Source organism: Budorcas taxicolor, chromosome 4, assembly GCF_023091745.1.
Source record: "Budorcas taxicolor isolate Tak-1 chromosome 4, Takin1.1, whole genome shotgun sequence".
Taxonomy (NCBI): Eukaryota; Metazoa; Chordata; class Mammalia; order Artiodactyla; family Bovidae; genus Budorcas; species Budorcas taxicolor.
In genome coordinates, this window is record NC_068913.1 from 70823000 (window position 1) to 70844025 (window position 21026).

Consider the following 21026-nt stretch of genomic DNA (forward strand, 5'->3'; position numbering starts at 1 on the left):
GCCGAGTTGTTCAATGTGAATTTGTTCGTACATTATGGCTCCCGAGGGGAAGCAATTAATTTCTAGTTGTTTTTTTTTTTTATTGCACTTCTTGTAAAGAGCGAGAAAAAAATCAAAGGCGCTTTGAGACAGGGGCTCCCTGTACAAGGATGACTAAGTGTACGTCTTTCCGTGTGTGTATGCTGGTGAAGTCAGATTTATTTATATTTTTTTTTTGCAAGCATTGAATAAGTTTTAAATATTATTTATCCCCATCCGTCTGTATTTATATTAAAGAAATTCTGTACCCTGATTGTTCAGAAGGTTTCTTGGGCCTTTTGTTCAATGGTGTATTGGCGTACATAGAAAAAAATTTATTCGAAAGGGAAATATAATTCCTTTATAAAGATGGTAATGATGCAATAATACCAGAGAGGATCCAGCTTTTGAAAACAGTGATTTAGGTTTGTAACATCCGGCGAAACTGAAAAAAAAAATCTGTAAACGCGAAAAATGCTAGATTTGTTTTGAGAGTTCTACATTCCTTGCTGCTCACATTCTGAGAAATAAAACAAAAAAAAATAAAGTTTTTATTCTGAATAATATCCGTGTTCAGAAGAGATTCTTTGGCCCAAGAGAAGGGTCTGCATGGAGTCCCTGCGGAGGCGAATTGGAGGAGCGGGCCGCGGCAGCCCTCCAGCTCCGGCGTGAGGCCTGGCCAAGCGGCTCGCCCGGGAGCGCGGCGAATTCTCGGGGAAGGCAGCCGGAGCTTCTGGTGGCGGCCGCTCTGGAAACGCCGAGCTGCCAGCCCGCTGGGCTGCCCGGTTCCCAGCTGCCACCATGGCCAGCTCAGCACGGTGACTCAGAGGCGGCAGAGTGCTGAGTGCGGAAGGAACAAAGGCGGCCCGATTGAGACGCGGCGGGGGGCGCACAGGTGACCCGGCAGCCTCGCCAGGGAGTAAGGTAGGGCTGTCTTCTCCATGATCTTTCTCGGATCAAAGCGGACCAGCCAACGCCTTAACTCGGGGAATCGTCGGCCGCGCTGAGGATGCATTTTCTAGGAGCAACCCAACGCTCCGCGGATGCTTCGCTGTTCCTTACCGCGCCAAGAGGAAAGAATCACAGCTAAAATCGCCCCTGGGAGTGGGAGGTTCGAAAGAGACTATGGTTCACCCACGACTCCAGCGAAAGAACGGCTGAACTCCGAGGAGCCTTCTCAGGTCCTTCCATATGAGTCCTAGCATTGGCTTCTTCCCGGAATATAGGATTTGGCCTTCTCTGGATATATTTCCTCTCCTTCTTCCCTCCCTGCTTTCCTTTTATGGCCCAAGGGGAGGTGGGGAGAGAGAGAGGAGATTGGTATCTTTCTAATAAAAATGCAGTTTTACAAGTACTTATTTGATGCTACAGGAGCTAAACATTATGTTTCTACTGCTGGATTTAAGGAGGGCTGCCTACTGACTGGCTGGCAGAGGCAAAGGCAGGCACAGGAAAGGGAAATACTTTCATCTTCAGATTAAAGAATTGCTCAGAGAAGAAACCAAAATCAGAAAGTGCAAACCTTAGAACTGCATCCCCATCAGCAACTCCCCCCTCCAAAGCAGGAAGTGAGGAACCACCTGTGTCTGGGTATCAGGAGCATCAGATGTGAGAAATATAGCCCCCATCTCCCTGGATTGTATCTTTCAGAGGCAGAGATGGGAAATGTCGCCATTTTGTTTGCAATCCAAAATATACATCATCATGGCCTCTATCTTTCCCGTGAGAGACTCCTGAAGATGAGCTTTCAAAACAGGCAATGGAGCCATTTTAAGGGTACCTACTGGGCCTGGAGGATCTGCTTTTAGGGAACCTCCTGAAGTCTTAAAAAAAAAGAAAAAGACTGGAAAGATGCAAAGCCAGGCAGCTGTAAAAGCGCTGGATGTTTCACTGCTAGAGGTGCTTCCCCCAAATCTGTCCTGGAGCTCATGCTACATTTTTTTTTTTTCTTTTCGAAAGAGTTTAGGATGTGGAAGAAGTAGATTTTGCTCTCTATCCAACTCCAACATCCCTGCTGAAATATGGCGCAACTCAGAAATGCAAAGTTGGAAAACCAGTCTTTTCTCCAGTGAGGACTGTAGCTTCCACCCTTTTGCTTGTTCAGATATGAATACAGTAGGCTGAGTAGACAAGGGAGTCTTCTGTTAAGTAATAATTTTAGAGAAGTGTGTTAAAATTACCTGGGAGAATACAGGAGGGGGGGAGGGGAGAAAGAGAAGGCAGAGAGAGAGAGAGAGAGAAAGCTACCCACCCAGAGAGAAAAAAATCTTTCAGGGATACCACTATTTGTAGTTTGTAAAATCTACCCTTTAGCTGAGGAAGAATTGGTTTGGAGGCGTCCACCTTCCCTCAGGGCAGATTTTTAAAGTGAGATTCCAATATGATTTCCCATATCTTGCCAGTCAAGACATTCATTTTTACTTTCAGAGAAAAAATATCAACCTCAACCCCCGTTTTCTAGATATTAAAAAGAAATATGTATTAAAATATCTCCTGACTTAAACTAATAGATTTGGGGAAGATTTCAGTGTTGAGTGGTTAAAAAAAGGGGGGGGGGGTTCTTCCAGATGGTATTTGAATTAAGGCCGCTGAGGCGAGCAGAAAGCTCTCACCCACGCAGCCCCTGACAAAGCCTAAGCGATATGGGGGCAGCGTTGCTTCCTCTCCGCATTCCCCCTTCCCTTAACTCCTCAATATTTTCTGGTAAAAGCAAATGCTTAAAGCCACCATCCCAGAGTCCGCAAAGCACCTTTCCAAAAAGCAGCCCTCTAACTCTGCCGCCAAAAATATCTTTTAAAAGACTAGTTTTCCTTGTTTACTTGCGTTTCCTGCTCTCCTCTTTGCTCGGCCACATTTGATCTTGGAAAGAGCTCGAAGCTGAAATGTGTTCTTAAGGGCCAGAAGCTGTCAAGGCTTTTGGTGAGCAAGATTGATCGCACCCAGACTTCCTTCAGAGCTTTGTTTGGAATAAAAGCAAGAAAACTGAAAAAACCTCACATTTTCCAAAATAGCATCTCTATCTGTAAGGCATTGCTCTGGGCTAGTCAATGACGGAGGCCACTTTCTATCTAATTTCCAACCCAAGCCCCCTTTGATGCCAGCCTCAGAGATGGAGTCCTGTCCTTGTGGCTTGGTCAGCCTTTCTTGTTTTCTACGTAGATTTTTCTCTCCCAACAATCTCTCTCCCCCTGGCCATCAGAATGATTTATTTTCCTGCCACTGATGCCTGCCGGCCAGGGGGAGTCTGATCACTTGGTCCATTTCAAAGAAGCAAAGGCGAATCATCATCCTCGGTGTGGGGGAAAAGAGATACCTTCAGATTGCTCTCTCAGCCTCCTTCCCTTTTTCTGCCTTGGTGGATTTTTGCAGTTATTGTTTGGTATCTAAAGGTGTTATCTTTTGAACCCTCCAGCACAGTCCAAGATGCGCTCAGTCTCAAGTCTCTGAGTTGGAAAAAAAAGACAGTGAACAGAGAAACAGAACCTTTATAATTCCTCCTTGTGTCGCCCTCTCTCACCCGCGGTCCTGTTTCCCACAACAGACCCCGAGTGCAAACATCCCTGGTGGCCAAGAAGTGGGACAGTTCAGGAGACGATTCTGGCTGCCAAGGAGCACTCACTGCATCTGAATCAACAAGCCCCATCAGAGCGACAAGGATGAGGAGAAGAAGGGAAGGAGAAGAAAAAGAAAAAAAGAACAAGCAAGCGCCTTCTCCCTCCGTGCTGCTAACTTCCAACAGACTTCCTCGAAATCAGAAATACTTACCGCACCCGAGCCCTACGGGTATGAAACCCAGAATGCCAGGAGCCGCACGCGCCTGCTCGGGGCGGCATTTCTTTGGCTGGTCGCCGCCCTGGCTACGGGGATTTGGGCACATGGATCTGGGGTTGTTGTCTCGCTTGGCACATGCCTCTATCTTTCTCGAGCCACTCCTGAAAAGTTGATGGCGCAGGAGGGTCGGGAAGCCTGGAGAGCCGCCTCCCGTTTTCCGCTTCCCGCTGGAGCCAGATGCGAAGCTGTCGTGGAAAAGCCGGCTAACAATGGGCCGGGGTCCGGGGTCCGGGGGGCGCGGACTACGAGCTGGGCTTTGGGAGGGGGAGTGAGGGCCTGAGGGAAGTGGGGGGAGGAGAGGTGGACAGAGGGGAGAGGGAGGAGGAAGACGGAAGAAGAGGGGAAAAAGAGGAAAAGAGGGAAAGACGGGAAGGAAAACAGAGGCAGATCAGTTCTGAGATCCAGGAACTGGTTTTAGAAAAAGCAGAGGAGGAAAAGAGAAATAAAAGGGGGGAGCCCCCTAAATAATCATCCTTTTTCTGTCCCCGACGCCCCTTACTCCGTCTCATCTCCCCTCTCCCTCTGCTTCTTCCTCCTGCCTTAGCAGAACTTGTGTGGCTGGGATGCGTGGCCCTCGGGTGTCAAAACTTTGAAGATTAATGGATTACTTTGTTAATGACTGCAGGCGTCAGACTGAGGTGCTTAAATGATTTGTGAGGTGCGAGGCGTCTTCCCGACAGTCCCAAACAATGCGCGGAGTGTGCGGGGGAGGCAGAGGGCGGCCGCCGGCGGGACCGGCAGCAGGGCTCAGCACTCGCACGCACTCACACACTCACACACACTCCCAGGCGCACACACCACCTCCGTGTGGATCGGGAGGCAGGCAGGCACCTTCGCCCTCACGCACTGCCACGCATTCCCAACCCACACCCACATATATGTATTTTTGCCCTGAAAAAAGTGTAAATAAAGCCTCGCTGGCCCCCAATGAGGCGTTCCTTCCCGACTTTTTTGGATCAATCAAACAGACAGTGGCTTCTTTTGATTAAAGCCCAAATTGTCATTGGGCAGAAGCAATCATGTGACAGCCAATTCGGTCCAATTTCAACCTTGTCTCCATGAATTCAATAGTTTAATAGTAGCGCGGTCCCCATACGGCTGTAATCAGTGAATTAGAAAAAAAACACCCCAGCAGCGATCTTCTATGATAGATTTTTTTTTCCCCCTCTGCGCTCTCCTTTTTCCTGGGCCTTGCCCCCCCAAACCCCTCCAGAAGAGGGAACTTTTTCTCCGAGGGGGCTCCAAGGAGAAGGCCATGAATTACGAATTTGAGCGAGAGATTGGTTTTATCAATAGCCAGCCGTCGCTCGCTGAGTGCCTGACATCTTTTCCCCCTGTCGCTGATACATTTCAAAGTTCATCAATCAAGACCTCGACGCTTTCACACTCGACACTGATTCCTCCTCCTTTTGAGCAGACCATTCCCAGCCTGAACCCGGGCAGTCACCCTCGCCACGGCGCTGGCGGCCGCCCCAAGCCGAGCCCCGCGGGCAGCCGCGGCAGCCCAGTGCCCGCCGGCGCCCTGCAGCCGCCCGAGTACCCCTGGATGAAGGAGAAGAAGGCGGCTAAGAAAACCGTGCTGCCGCCCGCCTCGGCCGCCGCCGCCACCGGCCCTGCCTGCCTCAGCCACAAAGGTCAGTCCAAAGACTTGGCCCCAGGTCCTGGGACCCTCTTCCCCTTCTGGGTTGCCCTGAGAGCGGTTATGGGGGAGGGGAGCGTGGGCTGGGAGAGAAGGGGGAGAGGGAGAGATGCTTGGCTGCTTTCCCTTCCCCTGTGGGCTCAGGAGTGGGTTTGATGTGGAGACAAGGGATCCACAATGAGACATATATATATTTTTAAGAAGGGGGTGGGGGAACTTTCCCTAACTTGTGTAATGTGGGATGATTTATTTGAGTTGGAACTGACCTCCTCTTGTCTAGTTGTCCTAGAGTTTGGCTTTTTGACAGTAATGAAGAGTGATAGATCGCTCTTGCTCAGCTAAGCAGCTGATGCATTAATTATAAATTGTGGTGTGGCTAATATAAAGTTTGCTCCCGGATGGAGAGGTTGGGGGGAGCTACAGGCAGGAATCTCATGGAGGTGGAAGAGATGGGGTCTCCCCAGGCTAGGCTCCCAGGAAGGGCAGCACAAAAGCTTTACTGCATTCAGGGGCGGCCATTTTGTTGCAGTTGATCTTTTCTGCTATATTTATTCTCCAGTGGAATAACCCTGCTCGGACCCCTCCACCTCCAACTGTGCGTGTGTCTCTTGTTGGTTTCCCTTTCCTCAGAATCCCTGGAAATCGCCGATGGCAGCGGCGGGGGCTCTCGGCGCCTGAGAACTGCTTACACCAACACGCAGCTTTTAGAGCTGGAAAAAGAATTTCATTTCAACAAGTACCTTTGCAGACCCCGAAGGGTGGAAATTGCAGCGCTGCTGGACTTGACTGAGAGACAAGTGAAAGTGTGGTTTCAGAACCGGAGGATGAAGCACAAGAGGCAGACCCAGTGCAAGGAGAACCAAAACAGCGAAGGAAAATTTAAAAGTCTCGAAGACTCTGAGAAAGTGGACGAGGACGAGGAAGAGAAGTCGCTCTTTGAGCAAGCCCTCAGCGTCTCCGGGGCCCTTCTGGAGAGGGAAGGTTACACTTTTCAGCAAAATGCCCTCTCTCAGCAGCAGGCTTCCAATGGACACAATGGCGACTCCCAAAGTTTCCCAGTTTCGCCTTTAACCAGCAATGAGAAAAATCTGAAACATTTTCAGCACCAGTCACCCACTGTTCCTAACTGCTTGTCAACAATGGGCCAGAACTGTGGCTCTGGCCTAAACAATGACAGTCCCGAGGCCCTCGAGGTCCCCTCTTTGCAGGACTTTAATGTTTTTTCCACAGATTCCTGCCTGCAGCTTTCAGATGCAGTCTCACCCAGTTTGCCAGGTTCCCTCGACAGTCCAGTAGATATTTCAGCTGACAGCTTTGACTTTTTTACAGACACACTCACCACAATTGACTTGCAGCATCTGAATTACTAAAAACATTAAAGCAAAACAAAGCATCACAAAAAAAAAAAAAAAAGACCCCTTTGACCAGGTGGTTTTGCCTTCCTTTATTCTAATTTTTATTTTATTTTCTTCTTGACTTACCCTCTTCCTCTTTTAAATGTTGAAAGATTTTTCTGTTTAGTGATTCCCTTGACCCAGTTTCAGAGTCATCTTTTCTCCAGACTATTTTGGAGTTTTAGTTGTTTTAAATCTAATCCAACAACCCTCTATGTGATTTCCTGAAAGCAATATATGAGGCCTGCAAGAAAGTGATCATATAATTGTATCTTCACTTTCTTTTTATTTTTGTATTACGTTAGGGTGCATTGTCATGCATATTTTTGGTAGAATAAATTCTCCTTTGCTATAAGTAGCTTTCTTATTTTTTTCCTCCCCCTCTTTCTCAAGGCTCATAACAGTTTCTTTTTCCTCTTTTAGTCTAACTTGGTAAATAAAATTCTGGTCACAATCCACTTTCTTTTCCAATTTTAATATATTTATTGAATGGGCATGTTTAAAGTCTTCAACAGACAGAAACAGCAACAAAAAGGAAAGCCAGAAAAGGGTTAGGGCTTCTGAGAAGTGTGTTTTGCTCTTTTTTTTTTTTTTTTAAGGGAATGGATTAGGTTTTCAACATAGAGGTTCAAGCCATAGATTTAAATTGGCAATAGAAACAGGATTGGGCAGCCTCAGAGTTGGGCCAAGCCCAAGTTTTTGAAAGTGGAGAAATAAAGTGCCTACAGAAGCCTCCAAATCCAAGGAGGAACATGGAGTTTCTTTAACAAGCTACCAGTCTCCAGGTCAATTACTAAGTTATCAACCATTCATTTATTTATACATGTTTGTTTCAAATATCTACATCCCAACCCCCTCCCCCACAAATTCCCAAACATTTTCAATGTGGTTGATTAGTCTCCCAGCTGTTGATGGGTCCAGGCAAACAGGTCTAAAACAGAAAAAAAACAAATAAAACAATGGTTACTAGCTGAAAAATGCACTTCAGAAAGGGTTCTTTCCAATCCTCTGGTTCAGTCATTCTAGGATTCTTTTTTTTTTCCTCCAGGGTCAGAAAAATCAATATTTCATTCTTAAATCTGTTTACATGGCAAATAATGGATCATTAAAGCTTTGAAGTCAGGTTAGCAACATGAGATTTAAAGTGGAGTGTTTCTACACCCCAGGTTATAGATTAACCCAGTTTCTAGAGAAAGAGAAAAAGCACTTTAAATGAAATATCAATAAAATGTGATCTAGGGATGTTGCTGGGTTGTTCTGTTTTGTTTTTTTTTCCTCCCTTCTTATGTCTCCCCATGTTTATTTTTCCCTTACTGAGCTCTGTTCTGATGGCTACTTACCGTGAGAAAACACAGAGTGTAAGCAACATGTGTGGGGGGTGGGTTGATTTAAGAACCTGGCTCTTAATAGCAAAGGATTGGAAGTTATGAGGAAATCGCGATCTTTCTCCACGGGTTTACTGCCTACTTCCCCCAACTTTTTGCTCCCTAAATCCTGGCAGCGGCGGAGGCGAGTGAGGACCCGGGCAGGTCTCCTGCCCTCGGCGCGGAGCGGAGCGGAGCAGGCGGCCGGGCCGCGGCCAGGGCTAAGCCGCTGCTGTTTGAGATTCATCCTCCACTCATAAATCAAACGCTTTCTATGAATGAGAATGTCATCAAAGAGATCAATTGCAGGAACACATGCACAAATAAAAATCCTCTTACGTATTTGCCGGGGATCCCCGTCCGAAAGCATTAAGTTAGAAGCCGTTTAGTCATAATTCATTTTTATTGCTCTTTTAAAACAACAGCAGCTTGGCTGAGCTGCGGATGCCATGAACAGCTCCGGGCCTCGGCGGCGTTTTGTTCCTTCCTCGCTCCTTCCCTTTCTAGCAGAGCCATGAAAGGCGCTTTGAGCCCAACTAGCGGCTTGCAAGGGGCCGGGCTCGCCTTTCATCCAGTCTTCACGGGCGGTTTAAGAGACTTTGGCTCGAGTCGTGGGGTGCTGGTCTACTTGCCCCACGGACCTCGGGTCTCCTACCCGGCGGAATGAGCCCTGGGATTTCGTGGGGGGTGGGGAAGGAACCGCGCTACGAGCCCGGGACGGAAGCCCCCGGGCTCGAGGCCAGAGGAGGCTGCCTTTGTGAGCCGCACGGGGAGAGCTGCGCTCTGGGCGACCAGCTTGGGCGGAGTCGGCTCCGCCGCGGGAGCCTGCCTGCCGGGAGCGGTGCGCGGAGGCGGGTCGGTAGCCCGCCGCAGTGCAGCGTACTTGTGTGCGAGCGAAAGCTTATGTGTGATCCCAAGAAAAACATTCCGCCCACGAAGGCCGCGAAAAGAAGCCCGGAGGGAGGAAGAGAGGTGGCGGGAGAGGAGCTCAGAGGCCCAGAACTAGCAGAGGAAGGAGAGAGGTTGCAGACTGGAGTGACTTTGTGGTGTAAGCCCTGCGGCGGAGGGGGTCGTGCAGACCCGGGCCGAGGAAGCCAACAAAGGGACAGGAGTGAGGCAAGAGCCAGAACCTACCGACGAGCTTCGGCTGGAAGAGCAGGTCGTCCGCAAAGCCAGCCTGGACCCCCTAATGTCCTGTCTCCTTCCCCCCAAGAGCCCCTTCTTTCTCCCTTGGCTGGACGCCTGGCACTCCCAAGGAAGCCACCTCCAGGAGGGCCTCCTTGCCTTTTCCCTTCTCCAGGTGCTGAAATGGGGGGGGGGGGGCAGGAGTGACCTTTCCAGGCCTCCCTCTTAACTGTGATTGGGGATAGGTCACAGGTCACAGGAAAATACCTTTCAAAAGGAAATGTTTAGGAAAAAATGCGCCCTCGCTTCTGAGGGAATCCACAGTCAAATGTCTGTCCGTTTTCCCTCTTGGGGAGACAGATTAGGAGGGAACTTGTATAGGTAGACAACAGGACACAGAAACCTGAAAGGCTAACACCTCTGAAATGTGCCTGCCTCAAGCAAAACTTCCTTTTTTTAACCGGGAAGGGAAAGCTGGAGGGGAGTGGGAACCCCAAAGCCACACACAATCCGATAAATTTGATCCGTTGGATCCCCATGTGGTGAACATGGTCAGAGTCAAATCTGTACAGCATTGGCTGCAAAATTCTTGTATGATGTCTGGACTTCTTTTACATAAGAATGCATCAATTCTTGGCCTCTGTTTGGCCTTTTCTCTGTACAAGCCAAAGGCTGACACGAGGCCTAATAGTAAAGAGCAATTAACGACCCCGTGGGCATCGGGGTAAGAGGAAGGTGATGCAGAACAGGAACGCTGTCCTGGGATGACGCTCAGATTTGCACGTGTCTCTCTAGGGGTAGACTTGCAGGTTTACACAAGGAACTACACAGTCAGTTACAAAAGGGAGGAGGTGTTGCTGGGGAAGAAGAGAATGTCCTGTCCACCATCAGCCATCTGTCCCCCGCCCCTCCCACCTGCCAGCTCCCACCCCTACTTGAATGGGAGGGTGTAGATAAAAGAGGCTCTACCACTTCTAACGTCCCCCTCCAGAAAACAGGAAACCTTGCGGGGGTGGGTGGGGGTGGGGAAGAGGAGTTCATCGTACTTCGCCGGAGCTGTGGTCTCCCCCTTTGAGGCCCGGGTGGGAGCCTGCAGGCCCCTTGTTCCTAGGGAGCCGGCAGATGGCCTGCAGCGCAGGGCCCGGCCCCCACGCTGGCCACGTCCGCTATCGTCATCTCTCTCTCCCCTCCTCCTAGCCCTCAAAATCCAGCGGCGGAGTTGCTCCCCGTAGGGCTCCCGGAGCAAAGCTAAGTGGGGAGGAGAAAGGGGCGGAGAGCGAGGAGAGAGGGAGGGCGAAGAGCCGGGCCACCCCTAGCCTTGGCCAGCAAGCCTAGCTCCCAAGGCTCACCCTCTCTCCCGGGCGTCGAATTACAGAAGCTCCCGGTTGCCACACTAATAGCCAGAGGGTGGGGAGGATGGGGAGGTGTGTGTGTGTGGCGCGGGGGGGTGGAGGGGGCGGCGGGGGAGGCGGGAGGAAAGGAGGCTTCAGGACTCTCCTTGAGAAAGGGAAGTTTCCTTTCTTGCCCTCGTTCCCTCCACGCCCACTTGGGTTCCCCCGAACCAGCCCTCTGCGTACTTCCCCCTCCATCCCGACTTTAGAGACCTGGTGGCCTAACCATGTCCTACGCCACCGTTCTCGGTCCTCCTCAAGGAACCATAGGAGGGACGGAAGCCGGGAAAGCGACCCTTTCAGTTCCTGGCTTTCCGGGCTCGGCCAGTGTGCTAGTGGCCGCCCAGCGAGCTCCTCCTCCCCACTGATTCCCAGCCCGAGAGACCGCGGAGCCCTTCGTGCTTCTCACCTTTTGCCAATTAATCTTTCTGGGCGCGGTGGGGAGGGGGGCGGTGACGGGGGATGCCTTCCAGCCCCCACCTCCCGGATCGGGGAGGGCGATCGGAGTTGGCGCGCGCAGAAAGCAGCTTCTGCTCCCCTTCGCCATAGCGCTCCGCTCCTGCCCCTGCGGCCGTCGCAGCTGCTGCTGCCGCCCAGGCTGCCTGGGGGGGCGACTGCGCGTCACCTAGACTGGGGAGCGCCGGGGATTTAAATGCCACTGAAACGGTGATCCATCACTGCAGGAGCCAACAAACTTTCTCAGGAGGCTCCGCCATTGGCTGATAGAATCACGTGCCCCTCCCGTAGCGCCCTCCGCCCTCCCGCCCCCCCTCTTGCGCACTGTACATTCATATCATTTTTCTTCTTGGGCCCCATGGAGGAAGTGAGAAAGTTGGCACGGTCACCCAGGACTTCGCAGGACCCGGTCACTCAGTGACAGATGGACAATGCAAGAATGAGCTCCTTCCTGGAATACCCCATCCTCAGCGGTGGCGACTCGGGGACCTGCTCAGCGCGAGCCTACCCCTCCGACCACGGAATTACAACTTTCCAGTCGTGCGCGGTCAGTGCCAACAGCTGTGGCAGCGACGACCGCTTCCTAGTGGGCAGGGGGGTGCAGATCAGCCCGCCCCACCACCACCACCACCATCACCACCCCCAGCCGACAACCTATCAGACTTCTGGGAACCTGGGAGTGTCCTACTCCCACTCGAGTTGTGGTCCAAGCTACGGCGCGCAGAACTTCGGCGCGCCTTACAGCCCCTACACGTTAAATCAGGAAGCAGAAGTAAGTGGTGGGTACCCCTCGTGCGCTCCCGCTGTTTACTCTGGAAACCTCTCATCTCCCATGGTCCAGCATCAGCACCACCACCAGGGTTATGCCGGGGGCGCGGTGGGCTCGCCTCAGTACATTCACCACTCATATGGACAAGAGCACCAGAGCCTGGCCCTGGCCACGTATAATAACTCCTTGTCCCCTCTCCACGCCAGCCACCAAGAAGCCTGTCGCTCCCCTGCATCAGAGACCTCTTCTCCAGCACAGACCTTTGACTGGATGAAAGTCAAAAGAAACCCTCCCAAAACAGGTCAGTCTTGCCATTCCATGAATGCTCCTTTATGATTCTGGAAGGAGCTGGTATGCTTAGTTTCCATGGAAAATTAATCATGTTTTTTTTTTTCTTCTTAAGAAAAGTTCTTGCCTCCCACTTCTGTTATAGGGTGTGGAGAGATTCCCCAGGTACTTTGGGGGCAGAGGAGCATCTGGGACTGTTGTGTTTCCAAAGGGGCTGAATTTTAGAGGTTTAGGAAGTGGGTAGGTGTGTGTGTGTGTGGAGAGCATTCTGTTAATATCTCCAGGCTCCATTAATCATGGTCTGACCATGCTAATGGTTGACTTCAGTTCAACACCTTACACCTCATCACTCACCCTCCCAAGCCCGGATTAGGTTGAGAAAGTCTTGATTCTCCCTTTTACCTGAAGGTTGCTCTGAAGCGTGTAGGGAATCTGATATGATTATAAACATTTTTACCTTTTCCTCTCATTGCCCCCAGGGAAAATTGGAGAGTATGGCTACATGGGTCAGCCCAATGCGGTGCGCACCAACTTCACCACTAAGCAGCTCACGGAGCTGGAGAAGGAGTTTCACTTTAACAAGTACCTGACACGCGCCCGCAGGGTGGAAATTGCCGCGTCCCTGCAGCTCAATGAGACCCAGGTGAAGATCTGGTTCCAGAACCGCCGAATGAAGCAGAAGAAACGAGAGAAGGAGGGTCTCTTGCCCATCTCTCCAGCCACTCCGACGGGAAGCGAGGAGAAGGCTGAGGAATCCTCAGAGAAGTCCAGCTCCTCGCCCTGCGTTCCTTCCCCGGGTTCTTCTACCTCAGACACTCTACCTACCTCCCACTGAGGCTGCCCCAGCCCCACTCAGCAGCCAGGGCTACTCCTCACGCTGGGACTTCTTACCCAAAGCACATTCTTAGCTTATCTTCTTTCCATTTACAATCTCTCTCTCTTCCTTTCTGATCCTATCTGGGGGACTCCTGGCTGGGGATAATGTGTTTCCAGAGAATTCTAGATGAGAGACTTGATGTGGGGGTGGGGGGAAAGGGGTGTTAGCTCCCTAATGCAGCTTGAGCGCCAGCATCAATTTTCTGATGGCCCCTAACACCCCTACTTTTAGGAGATTTCGACTGAACCTACAGCTCCTTTCAGATGCCCTTTGGAAAACAGTCTCCTTTGCCAGCAGAAATATATCAGAGGGAGGCCTCTCATCTTTTATCTATCTGTATATTTACAGTTCTCTCCTACTCTGCCCTGAAAGTAGGCTGGAGAGAGAGGAGAGTCCAAGAGCTCATGAGGAAGAGATTCTCTATGAGCGTGTTTACACAATTAATTCATCCCTTAATTTAATTCCATGTGTGTGAGTTTGCTGGTTGTAAATACTTTGTCCTGAAAGATTTATCTTTATACAGATTTTCTAGAAATGTTTAGATTAATGTTTAGATTAAAACAGGGTGGGCAAACTCTCAAAGCTGGTACAACTTTGTATGTGATTATAGGTTGAAGAATAAAAGTTCTCACTTAAAATCAATCAGATGCCTCAGAGGGTAGTCTCAGTTTGTTCCTTCAGTGAGTTAAGAAGGCCTGCAGAATACAGGGGTCAGAAACCTTGCTTCCTGGGCTAAATCTCTCCCCATCCCCAACCCTTTCTTGTTTCTCTGGCCACACTCTGTTTAAAATTTGGGCTGGGTTATCTGGGACCTAAAAGTGTTATTCAGACCAGCTTCTCCCTGCCACAGTTATCTTAGCTGGGTATGATGTATTTTCAGCTCAGTTGTTAATGTGGTGGATGGCACAGCGAATGTGCATCTTGTGCGATTCGTGAATAGTCTTTTGCATGACGCGCCACGTTTTGGTGTCCCTGAAGTGCCACACTGAGTTCTATCAGTTATCCTTTTGTGCTATTTCCCATTTCCTGTACAATCGTGAACAGCTCTGGGATCCCGGGGTGGTGTGATCCAGAGCAGAGTTTACGGGTCTTAAGATGTCTGTAATAAATATATTCAAGTTTGAGATATGCTTCAACATGGCTACAGTTTGCTGGTTTCTCCAAAGTTGGCTCATTTCATGTAGGGAAAGGGAGAAGCGTGGTGGTGTGTATTTTCGAAGAGGTGGGCCTTTTCTTGAAAAAAAAAGTAAAAGCTTTTCATCTTGTAGCTGAAGCTTCCCTTATGAGTGTAATTGCACCTAACACTGTCTATGGAATAGGTTGGTTTTGTCTAAAAGAGCAGCAGTTGCTATATTATAATCAAGTTTATCATGGAAAAAAAAAAGAATGGTGAAGAAATTTATGAAGCAGATCTATTTTTGAAACAAACATGGATACTTCCTGGGTCAAGTGCTAACCTTTTCACCTCCAACTCAATGTTGACATATATATAAACAGAATCTCCTTCAAAAGCTGAAACTCTTCAGTCAGTCTTTCCTCACATCAGTGAACCAAGAGATTCACATTTAATTAGCTCCAGTATAAAGCTGTTTGTGGATGAGGTCCCTACCCCACCCCTCTTCCTTCTTTTTGGGTTGTCAGTGTGCCAAAATATTCCACTGTTTAAACTCAGTGTGGTCTGTAGAGTAAACCCTGCGTCCCTCTTCCAGTTCCTCCTGTCAATATCCACTCCTTCCTGTCACTTTTTAAACCCCTGCTCCCAATTCCTTCTGGGTTACACATCTCATTCCCATCAGATTCAGCTTTGATTTCACAGCCCTCATGGCTTTAAAGGGTCTACCGCTCTAATTTCATGCCATATAACTCAGAAAAAAAAATTAATTTTCTCTAGGTTCAACAGGTTCTTCCAGGTGAACCTGTGGAAGCTGCCCTGAAGTTGGTCAATATTCAAGTTGCTTCTGACCAACACTTGTATCTGCTGCTCTCAAATAGAGGAAGCCTGCAAAGAGTTCTAAGTGACCCTGCTCCCAGACCTGTTACCACGTTCCCTTTACTTTCACACAGTTTTGGAGGGTGTAATTTATCTCCAAGAGCAGAGCAGAAATTTTACAGCATCACAAACAAATACAGACATATGACATCCTTCCTTCCCTAAGGGTGTTTTACAAAGGATGAGTTGGGGTTCAGGGTGGGAGGGGAGAAATCCTACAAAAGCTTATAATATGCAGGCCTCCTAGAGCATCCTTGAGATTTCCTGTAGTTCCCTGTCAAAGGGAGCAAGCCTGGACTCTGTAGGCACGGTTGCTGCGGCCATATCAAGAGCACCCAATACCCGGCGGCCCCCCCACCCCCCGCTCCTGGGTTTGGGGGTTGCTTCTAAAAGACTCAAGTGGATGGAAGAGAACTTCAAAGTCAGTCAACTCTTTCTTTCATTTCCCGCCTGGCCATATACAGTATCTTTTGTTTATTAGTATAAGACCACACAGCAAAACAGATGGCTGGTTTTGAAATACTTTAATGTGTTAAAGTGTCATTTGCATGCCACTGCCGAGATTTCAATATCTAAAAGCAGAGCCGACCCACTGGAATCCCAGAGATTCCAATCTTCAAGGTGCTGGTTTGTTTTAATGTAGCTGAGAGGAGAACAATGAATTATGGTAAAACATCCCAAGCTTTCTCTAGGTCATGGAATAAATCAGTTAACAAGCAATGCATTTAGGAAGCATTAATATACCTTTCAACGAGGAAAACATTACTATCTTTTTAGTTGTCCCTATCGATTAAATCAAAGGCGCTTAACACATCTTATTTCAAGGTCTCTCTTTTCCTGTTTAGGTCTCTGAAGAGCACAGCTCCTTGAAAAAAATGACAGCCATGGTAACTGAAATGACAGAGGATAGAAAATACAAAATAACATTTTACTGATAAATTTTAAAAGGACAAGAGTCTCAATTAGGGACTTGGGCTAAACACAGTAGAAAATTCCACTTTTCAAATGCTTTTCCTCTCTTCTTTCACCTTCATTCAAAGTACTCCAGAAATTCAGGGTGTCCTCAAATGGGACTGAGTTGAAATTGTGCTGTGACTCTGAAGTCTGTTCTCAGCTTCACCTTTGAAAGTTTACTTTTGGAGGCTATTCAGATGCCCTGGTGTTTTCCTCTGGGGCAATCAGATTCAAACCGATCAATATTTACTCAGTCTGAAAGGGTTGTTGAAAAGGCTGCTAACAACAAACTGCTTAGCTGCTCACCCCTGTTTAATCTCAGGTTCACCGAAAGTTCAAGAAGAGATGAATGCAGTGATGGGTCACTTTAGAATGAGTCCCAGCGGTTTATCTGAGCTCTCCGCTAAAGGCAACAATTATAGTTCCATCCCTCTTTGAGAAAGGGATAACTTTCCTATTATTCTTTTGCTAAACTGTGTTTACTAGAAACTTAAAACACTTTCCTCTGCCTTCCTGGCTTTTTTTTGGGCGGGGGGGTGGGGGTAGCGGCACATGGAGACGGGCTTTTCAGCGGCCCTCCTGCCACCTCCTCTAGCTTTCGGCCAAGCCACTAGCTTTCATTTGACTTAAAATAAATTACACTGAATATTTAAAAAATGTTAAGTTAGCCTGACAGAAGAGATCCGATTTATTTCAGATGCCACGAGCTATGAAATGAAACTCTTTGGGCCATTAGAGTTTATCTTCTTTGCGAAAGTACAGGGCAAGATTGAATTGAAATCCATTTGCGTTTGAGTAATATCAACGATCAGAGCCCCAATATCCATCTGAGATGGCTGTTTAGACAGGAGTGGGGGGAGCAGAGGGGGAAGTGACTTGAGCAGAAGCAAATACCTCAGGTGGAAAGTCAACTTTAAAACTGTATGTTTCCTAGCACACAAACTGCTGAGATGAGAAAGGAAGACCCAAGGAACCCAGTGGGGAATGGTGGGAGAAGATGCTGGACACTGAAGCTAATTGCTACAGCTCTTCAGAGGTCGAAGTTCATGTAATCACTGCATAAATGCATACTAAATAGGGATTTATTAAGCTTTTCTAATGGCTGAGCACGTCTGTGAAGAAAAACGGTCACTGCAGATTGTGTTTCTTCCTGAAAAATAATCATCCTTGCAGTTGAAGTCTGAGTAGGAGTCTGGGTCTTTAATTTACTATTTTGAATGACAGGCAACACTTCTGTTTTAAAATTTTGAAATTGGTACATGAACAGTATCTTTGTTTCTATTGGCTGGGACTGAACAATACTTCTCTCAGAAATGCTATGGTTTTTCAATACACACAAGAACATGAGTTAGCATGCCCCTATCAGATAAGCTACTCACTAGACAGTTAACTTTGGTGACCCTCTGCTGTAAATAATCACCTTTTTGCCTGCGTTTCTGAGAACACCTAGAAGTTCTGTCTTAGGAATTCTTGTACCTAGGTGACCAGAACAGAAAGAAATCCATCTACCCAAACTCCCCTTTTATGAATCAGAGAGATAAATCACCCAAAGGTGTATTGATTTGCCACAGAGCCCATAATATCAATATTCTTACTTCCCAAATGAAAACCAGAGTGGCTTAGCACCTGAGGTCAGTGCTCTGAATTCTAAATTCCTAATTTTGTTTCTTCCTATTTTATTCAATATGATTAGTTTCAGGCTGGATATTGTTTAAATTTTTTTACTTCTGGCTTACTAACCACACACTCAGTCAAGTTTTTTTATTTTGAGGCCATCAGGATAACAGAATCTTTGAAACAAATCTCCCAGTATGGCAGATGGAATGTTTTTGCCCACTTGTTTGAACAACAAAATGTTGGGCTACTTGCTGTTATACACATGTGTTCTTAAAATAGAAAAATAGAGGTAGAGCAGGCAATGTTCAACATATATATTTTTTTGTTGTTTTTAAATCTATACTAGGGAAGAGTAAATGAAAGAGGAGTTGCCTGAACCCAAGTTCAACCTCCCTTAAATTGCAAGAGGTATCACTCGAAAGGGCTTAGAGATGCAGGAGCATTCCAGGGGGTGTCTTAACCCTGACTCTTTGTGTGTGTGCTTGTTTGTTTCTGTTTGTTTTGTGGCAGAGCATATCCTCCTAAATGGTTCTGGTCCAAATTTCTTAATTTTCTCCGAGACTCACTCATGAACCTAAAACTCAGACACAGATACACACACACAAGCACACACTCTAAGACCAAACAATAAACATCAGGTTTCCTTGCATCACAACATGCCCGGCTTTCCTTCATCAGTGGGGTCCTTCTGATCTCAGCAGAACTTGCTGCCCAAAGAGACATCTATGCCTGTCAGTGTTTGAAGAACTGAACTGGAATCCCTAGCGTTTTAGAGCCTTATTTTAAATAAAGCCAATTATCCAATATAGCTGCTTTTCGGGCTGCAGAACTGAAAACCAAATATCAATCAAGCAAAGCTGCTCAGTAGACTCTAGCCTATGGTCTGTTATATCAGGCAAAATAGTCTAGAGATTGTGTTTTTAGCTTATTTCAAATAAATGAAAAGACCAGTTTTTTCAACATTTCAGACACATCTAAAATGTCTCCATTTTAAAACATTCCATTATATTTTTCTTGTTAAAAATGTGTTTGTCAAACGTCTAGTCACAGGGCTAATCAATAGAAATCAGATTGTTTTACGTTTTCCTTTTAGGTTTGGGTGGTTATTTGGTTTTTAGGTTTTGTTGGTTTTTTTTTTCCTAAGCACTAAGCAACTGTTTGCAACAGAAAATAAAGGAAAAATTATTGAATGGCTTTTTTCTTTTTAAGTCGGGAAACATTTTAGCCGCGCTGGACATTTCACAAATTACGACCTGCTGCCTTTTAAAAGAAAAATCGCCCAGACCCATAACGTAAAGGCAGAAAGCAATGACTTAAGATGGTAGGGAACCTTCCCTCGCTCCCACCCAGTGTCAGCAATCTTCTTGGACAGGAATTTTCCATTCTGAGGAGCAAATGAGGTCCTTGCTTCAGGGCTCACAGGGAGCAGCTGCCTGAACCTCTGGGAGAGCATCGTGGGCGCAGAGACCTGGCCTCCGGGGACCGGGTTGGCGGAGGCCGGGGAGGTGGGGGTTGCCGTCCGGTCTCCGCGGGCCCGCGGGGGTGGAGAGAGCCCAGACGTGACGGCTACTACTACTTTCCCCCCCTCGGCTTCCCTGCCTTCTCGCTCTGAGATCCGGAGCGAAAGCCGCGGCTGCCTTTCGCGTCCTCGCGGGACCCACGCGGATCAGGAGGCAGCAGCAGCCAGGTCTCGGGGTGTGCGGGCGCTGCCGATCCCGGCCAAGCGCGCGCGGGGTTGACAGTGAACGCCGCGGGAGTCGGGGCGCGTCCGCTGCGGCGGCCGAGAGCCCCGCAGTGCCTCTAGGGACCGTCTCGCCTCCAGTCTCCTCCTTCTTTCCCAGCCAGCACCCCTGCGTCTGGGCTCCTGGGAGCGAGTCCCAGGGGCTGAGCTGCGGCCTACGATGCCGCAGGCGGCCGCCTAACTCCTCGCGGCCTAGGTGAGGGCCATGTGTCCCGCCCGCGAACCCACCTGGGGTGCTGGACAGGACGTTCTCCCCGAGGAGAAGAAACCCAGGTCGGAAGCCTAGGCTTCACCTTTTTGATTTGAAAGCGGAGGGAGACTTTACTCCCGGCCTGTCTCTTCTTTCCAGATTTTCAAAGTGTATTTAATTGAGTAACATATTAATTCCCCTTCTGGTTCAATTCAGATGCTTTGAGGGTAGAGGTAGGGGTTTGCAGGTGTGATGAGTTTCTAAATAGTTCCTCAGTAGTGAATGTTCCTAGAAAGACAAGTACTTCTCTGCTCAGGGAAACATCCTTGGTTCTCAAATGTCGTCTTCTCATGAAGTTGTAGAGTCAAACCCCACCTTGCTTCTGGTCTCATTTCTTTCTAGAAGGTTCCCTGAACTACATCCCACTCTTTCAGCTGAGTACCTCAGTACTCCATCTTTTGTTATAGAACAACTAACCAGAGTTGTATGTTAGTCTTGACTCTCCCTAAGAGATCTTATGCTTCCTGAGGGCAGGGCTCTTGACGTTTAATAATGATGAAATAGTCTCTTCGGAGAGTGCTCTGGACTGGAATTCAAGACACCTGTGTTTACTCTTTTCTCCTTCACAGTATAGGGTTAGGAATGTGCTTTGAGATTCTTAAATTAGAAAATAAGATGTATGCTTTTGTTGACTTTTAAGTTATTCTCTAAAATTTATGTGATTTTTCAGATTTTTATTTGTGGTTACCCTGAGCCAGGTCCTATGTCAAATACTTTACACACAGTAATTCACTTAATTAGCCCTGAGAAGGAAGTATTTTATTATCTTGATTTTCAGATAAGAAAATGGAGAATTCTAAGATGTTAAGTGACTTGTCCAGTGAATCCAGAGCCTAAATTCTTATTCATTTTGTTGTATTGTTTCCCCAGATAGCTAACCACATAAGTCCTCTACAAAGAGTTATCAGATTATCAGTGTTTGATACAGGTACTAGCATGGATGATTGCTCACTGGTAAAGAATTAGACGGAGAAGGCATAAACTTTAATATCAGATGTATATGCAAACTGTGGCTGTACATTCTTGGGAAAATTACCAAATGGCAAATATTTGAATGAAAGCAAAGCTAAAGAGAGGTCAAATTTTAACAGTTCAGTCTGTGAGAGGATTGATTTAAGAATAAAAGATTTTTTTTTCATATCTTACAGTAATTGGTTAAGGAAATTATTTGCAAGGAAAGATACCACTTATATTCACAAATTATGTCAGTGGCATGCCTAACATGTGGACAAAATTCAAAATATTTAATGTAAATTATAGATGTACTGTCTCTATGAAAGCTAACATCCATACAGCTGGAAACATTTGAATGCATGCTGTCC

At 47.7% G+C, this 21026-nt stretch overlaps 2 protein-coding genes across 2 annotated transcripts; both read left to right on the plus strand.

The window, feature by feature from the left end:
• Nucleotides 1–4993: 4993 nt before the first annotated feature.
• Nucleotides 4994–6964, plus strand: HOXA2 (homeobox A2). Its single transcript, XM_052639058.1, has 2 exons — nt 4994–5483; nt 6119–6964. Exons 1-2 carry the CDS (start codon nt 4994–4996, stop codon nt 6856–6858), a joined length of 1230 nt encoding a protein of 409 aa, XP_052495018.1. The 3' UTR covers nt 6859–6964.
• A 4678-nt stretch (nt 6965–11642) lies between these two features.
• Nucleotides 11643–13110, plus strand: HOXA1 (homeobox A1). Its single transcript, XM_052638671.1, has 2 exons — nt 11643–12288; nt 12755–13110. Exons 1-2 carry the CDS (start codon nt 11643–11645, stop codon nt 13108–13110), a joined length of 1002 nt encoding a protein of 333 aa, XP_052494631.1.
• Nucleotides 13111–21026: the final 7916 nt, after the last annotated feature.

What these genes read in the sequence shown, in the direction of transcription:
- HOXA2 (XM_052639058.1), top strand. Translation starts at nt 4,994, where the DNA reads ATGATAGATTTTTTTTTCCCCCTCTGCGCTCTCCTTTTTCCTGGGCCT. An exon ending in TGCCTGCCTCAGCCACAAAG is followed by an intron (nt 5,484 to 6,118) that starts GTCAGTCCAAAG and finishes CCCTTTCCTCAG; the next exon opens with AATCCCTGGAAATCGCCGAT.
- HOXA1 (XM_052638671.1), top strand. Translation starts at nt 11,643, where the DNA reads ATGGACAATGCAAGAATGAGCTCCTTCCTGGAATACCCCATCCTCAGC. An exon ending in AAGAAACCCTCCCAAAACAG is followed by an intron (nt 12,289 to 12,754) that starts GTCAGTCTTGCC and finishes CATTGCCCCCAG; the next exon opens with GGAAAATTGGAGAGTATGGC.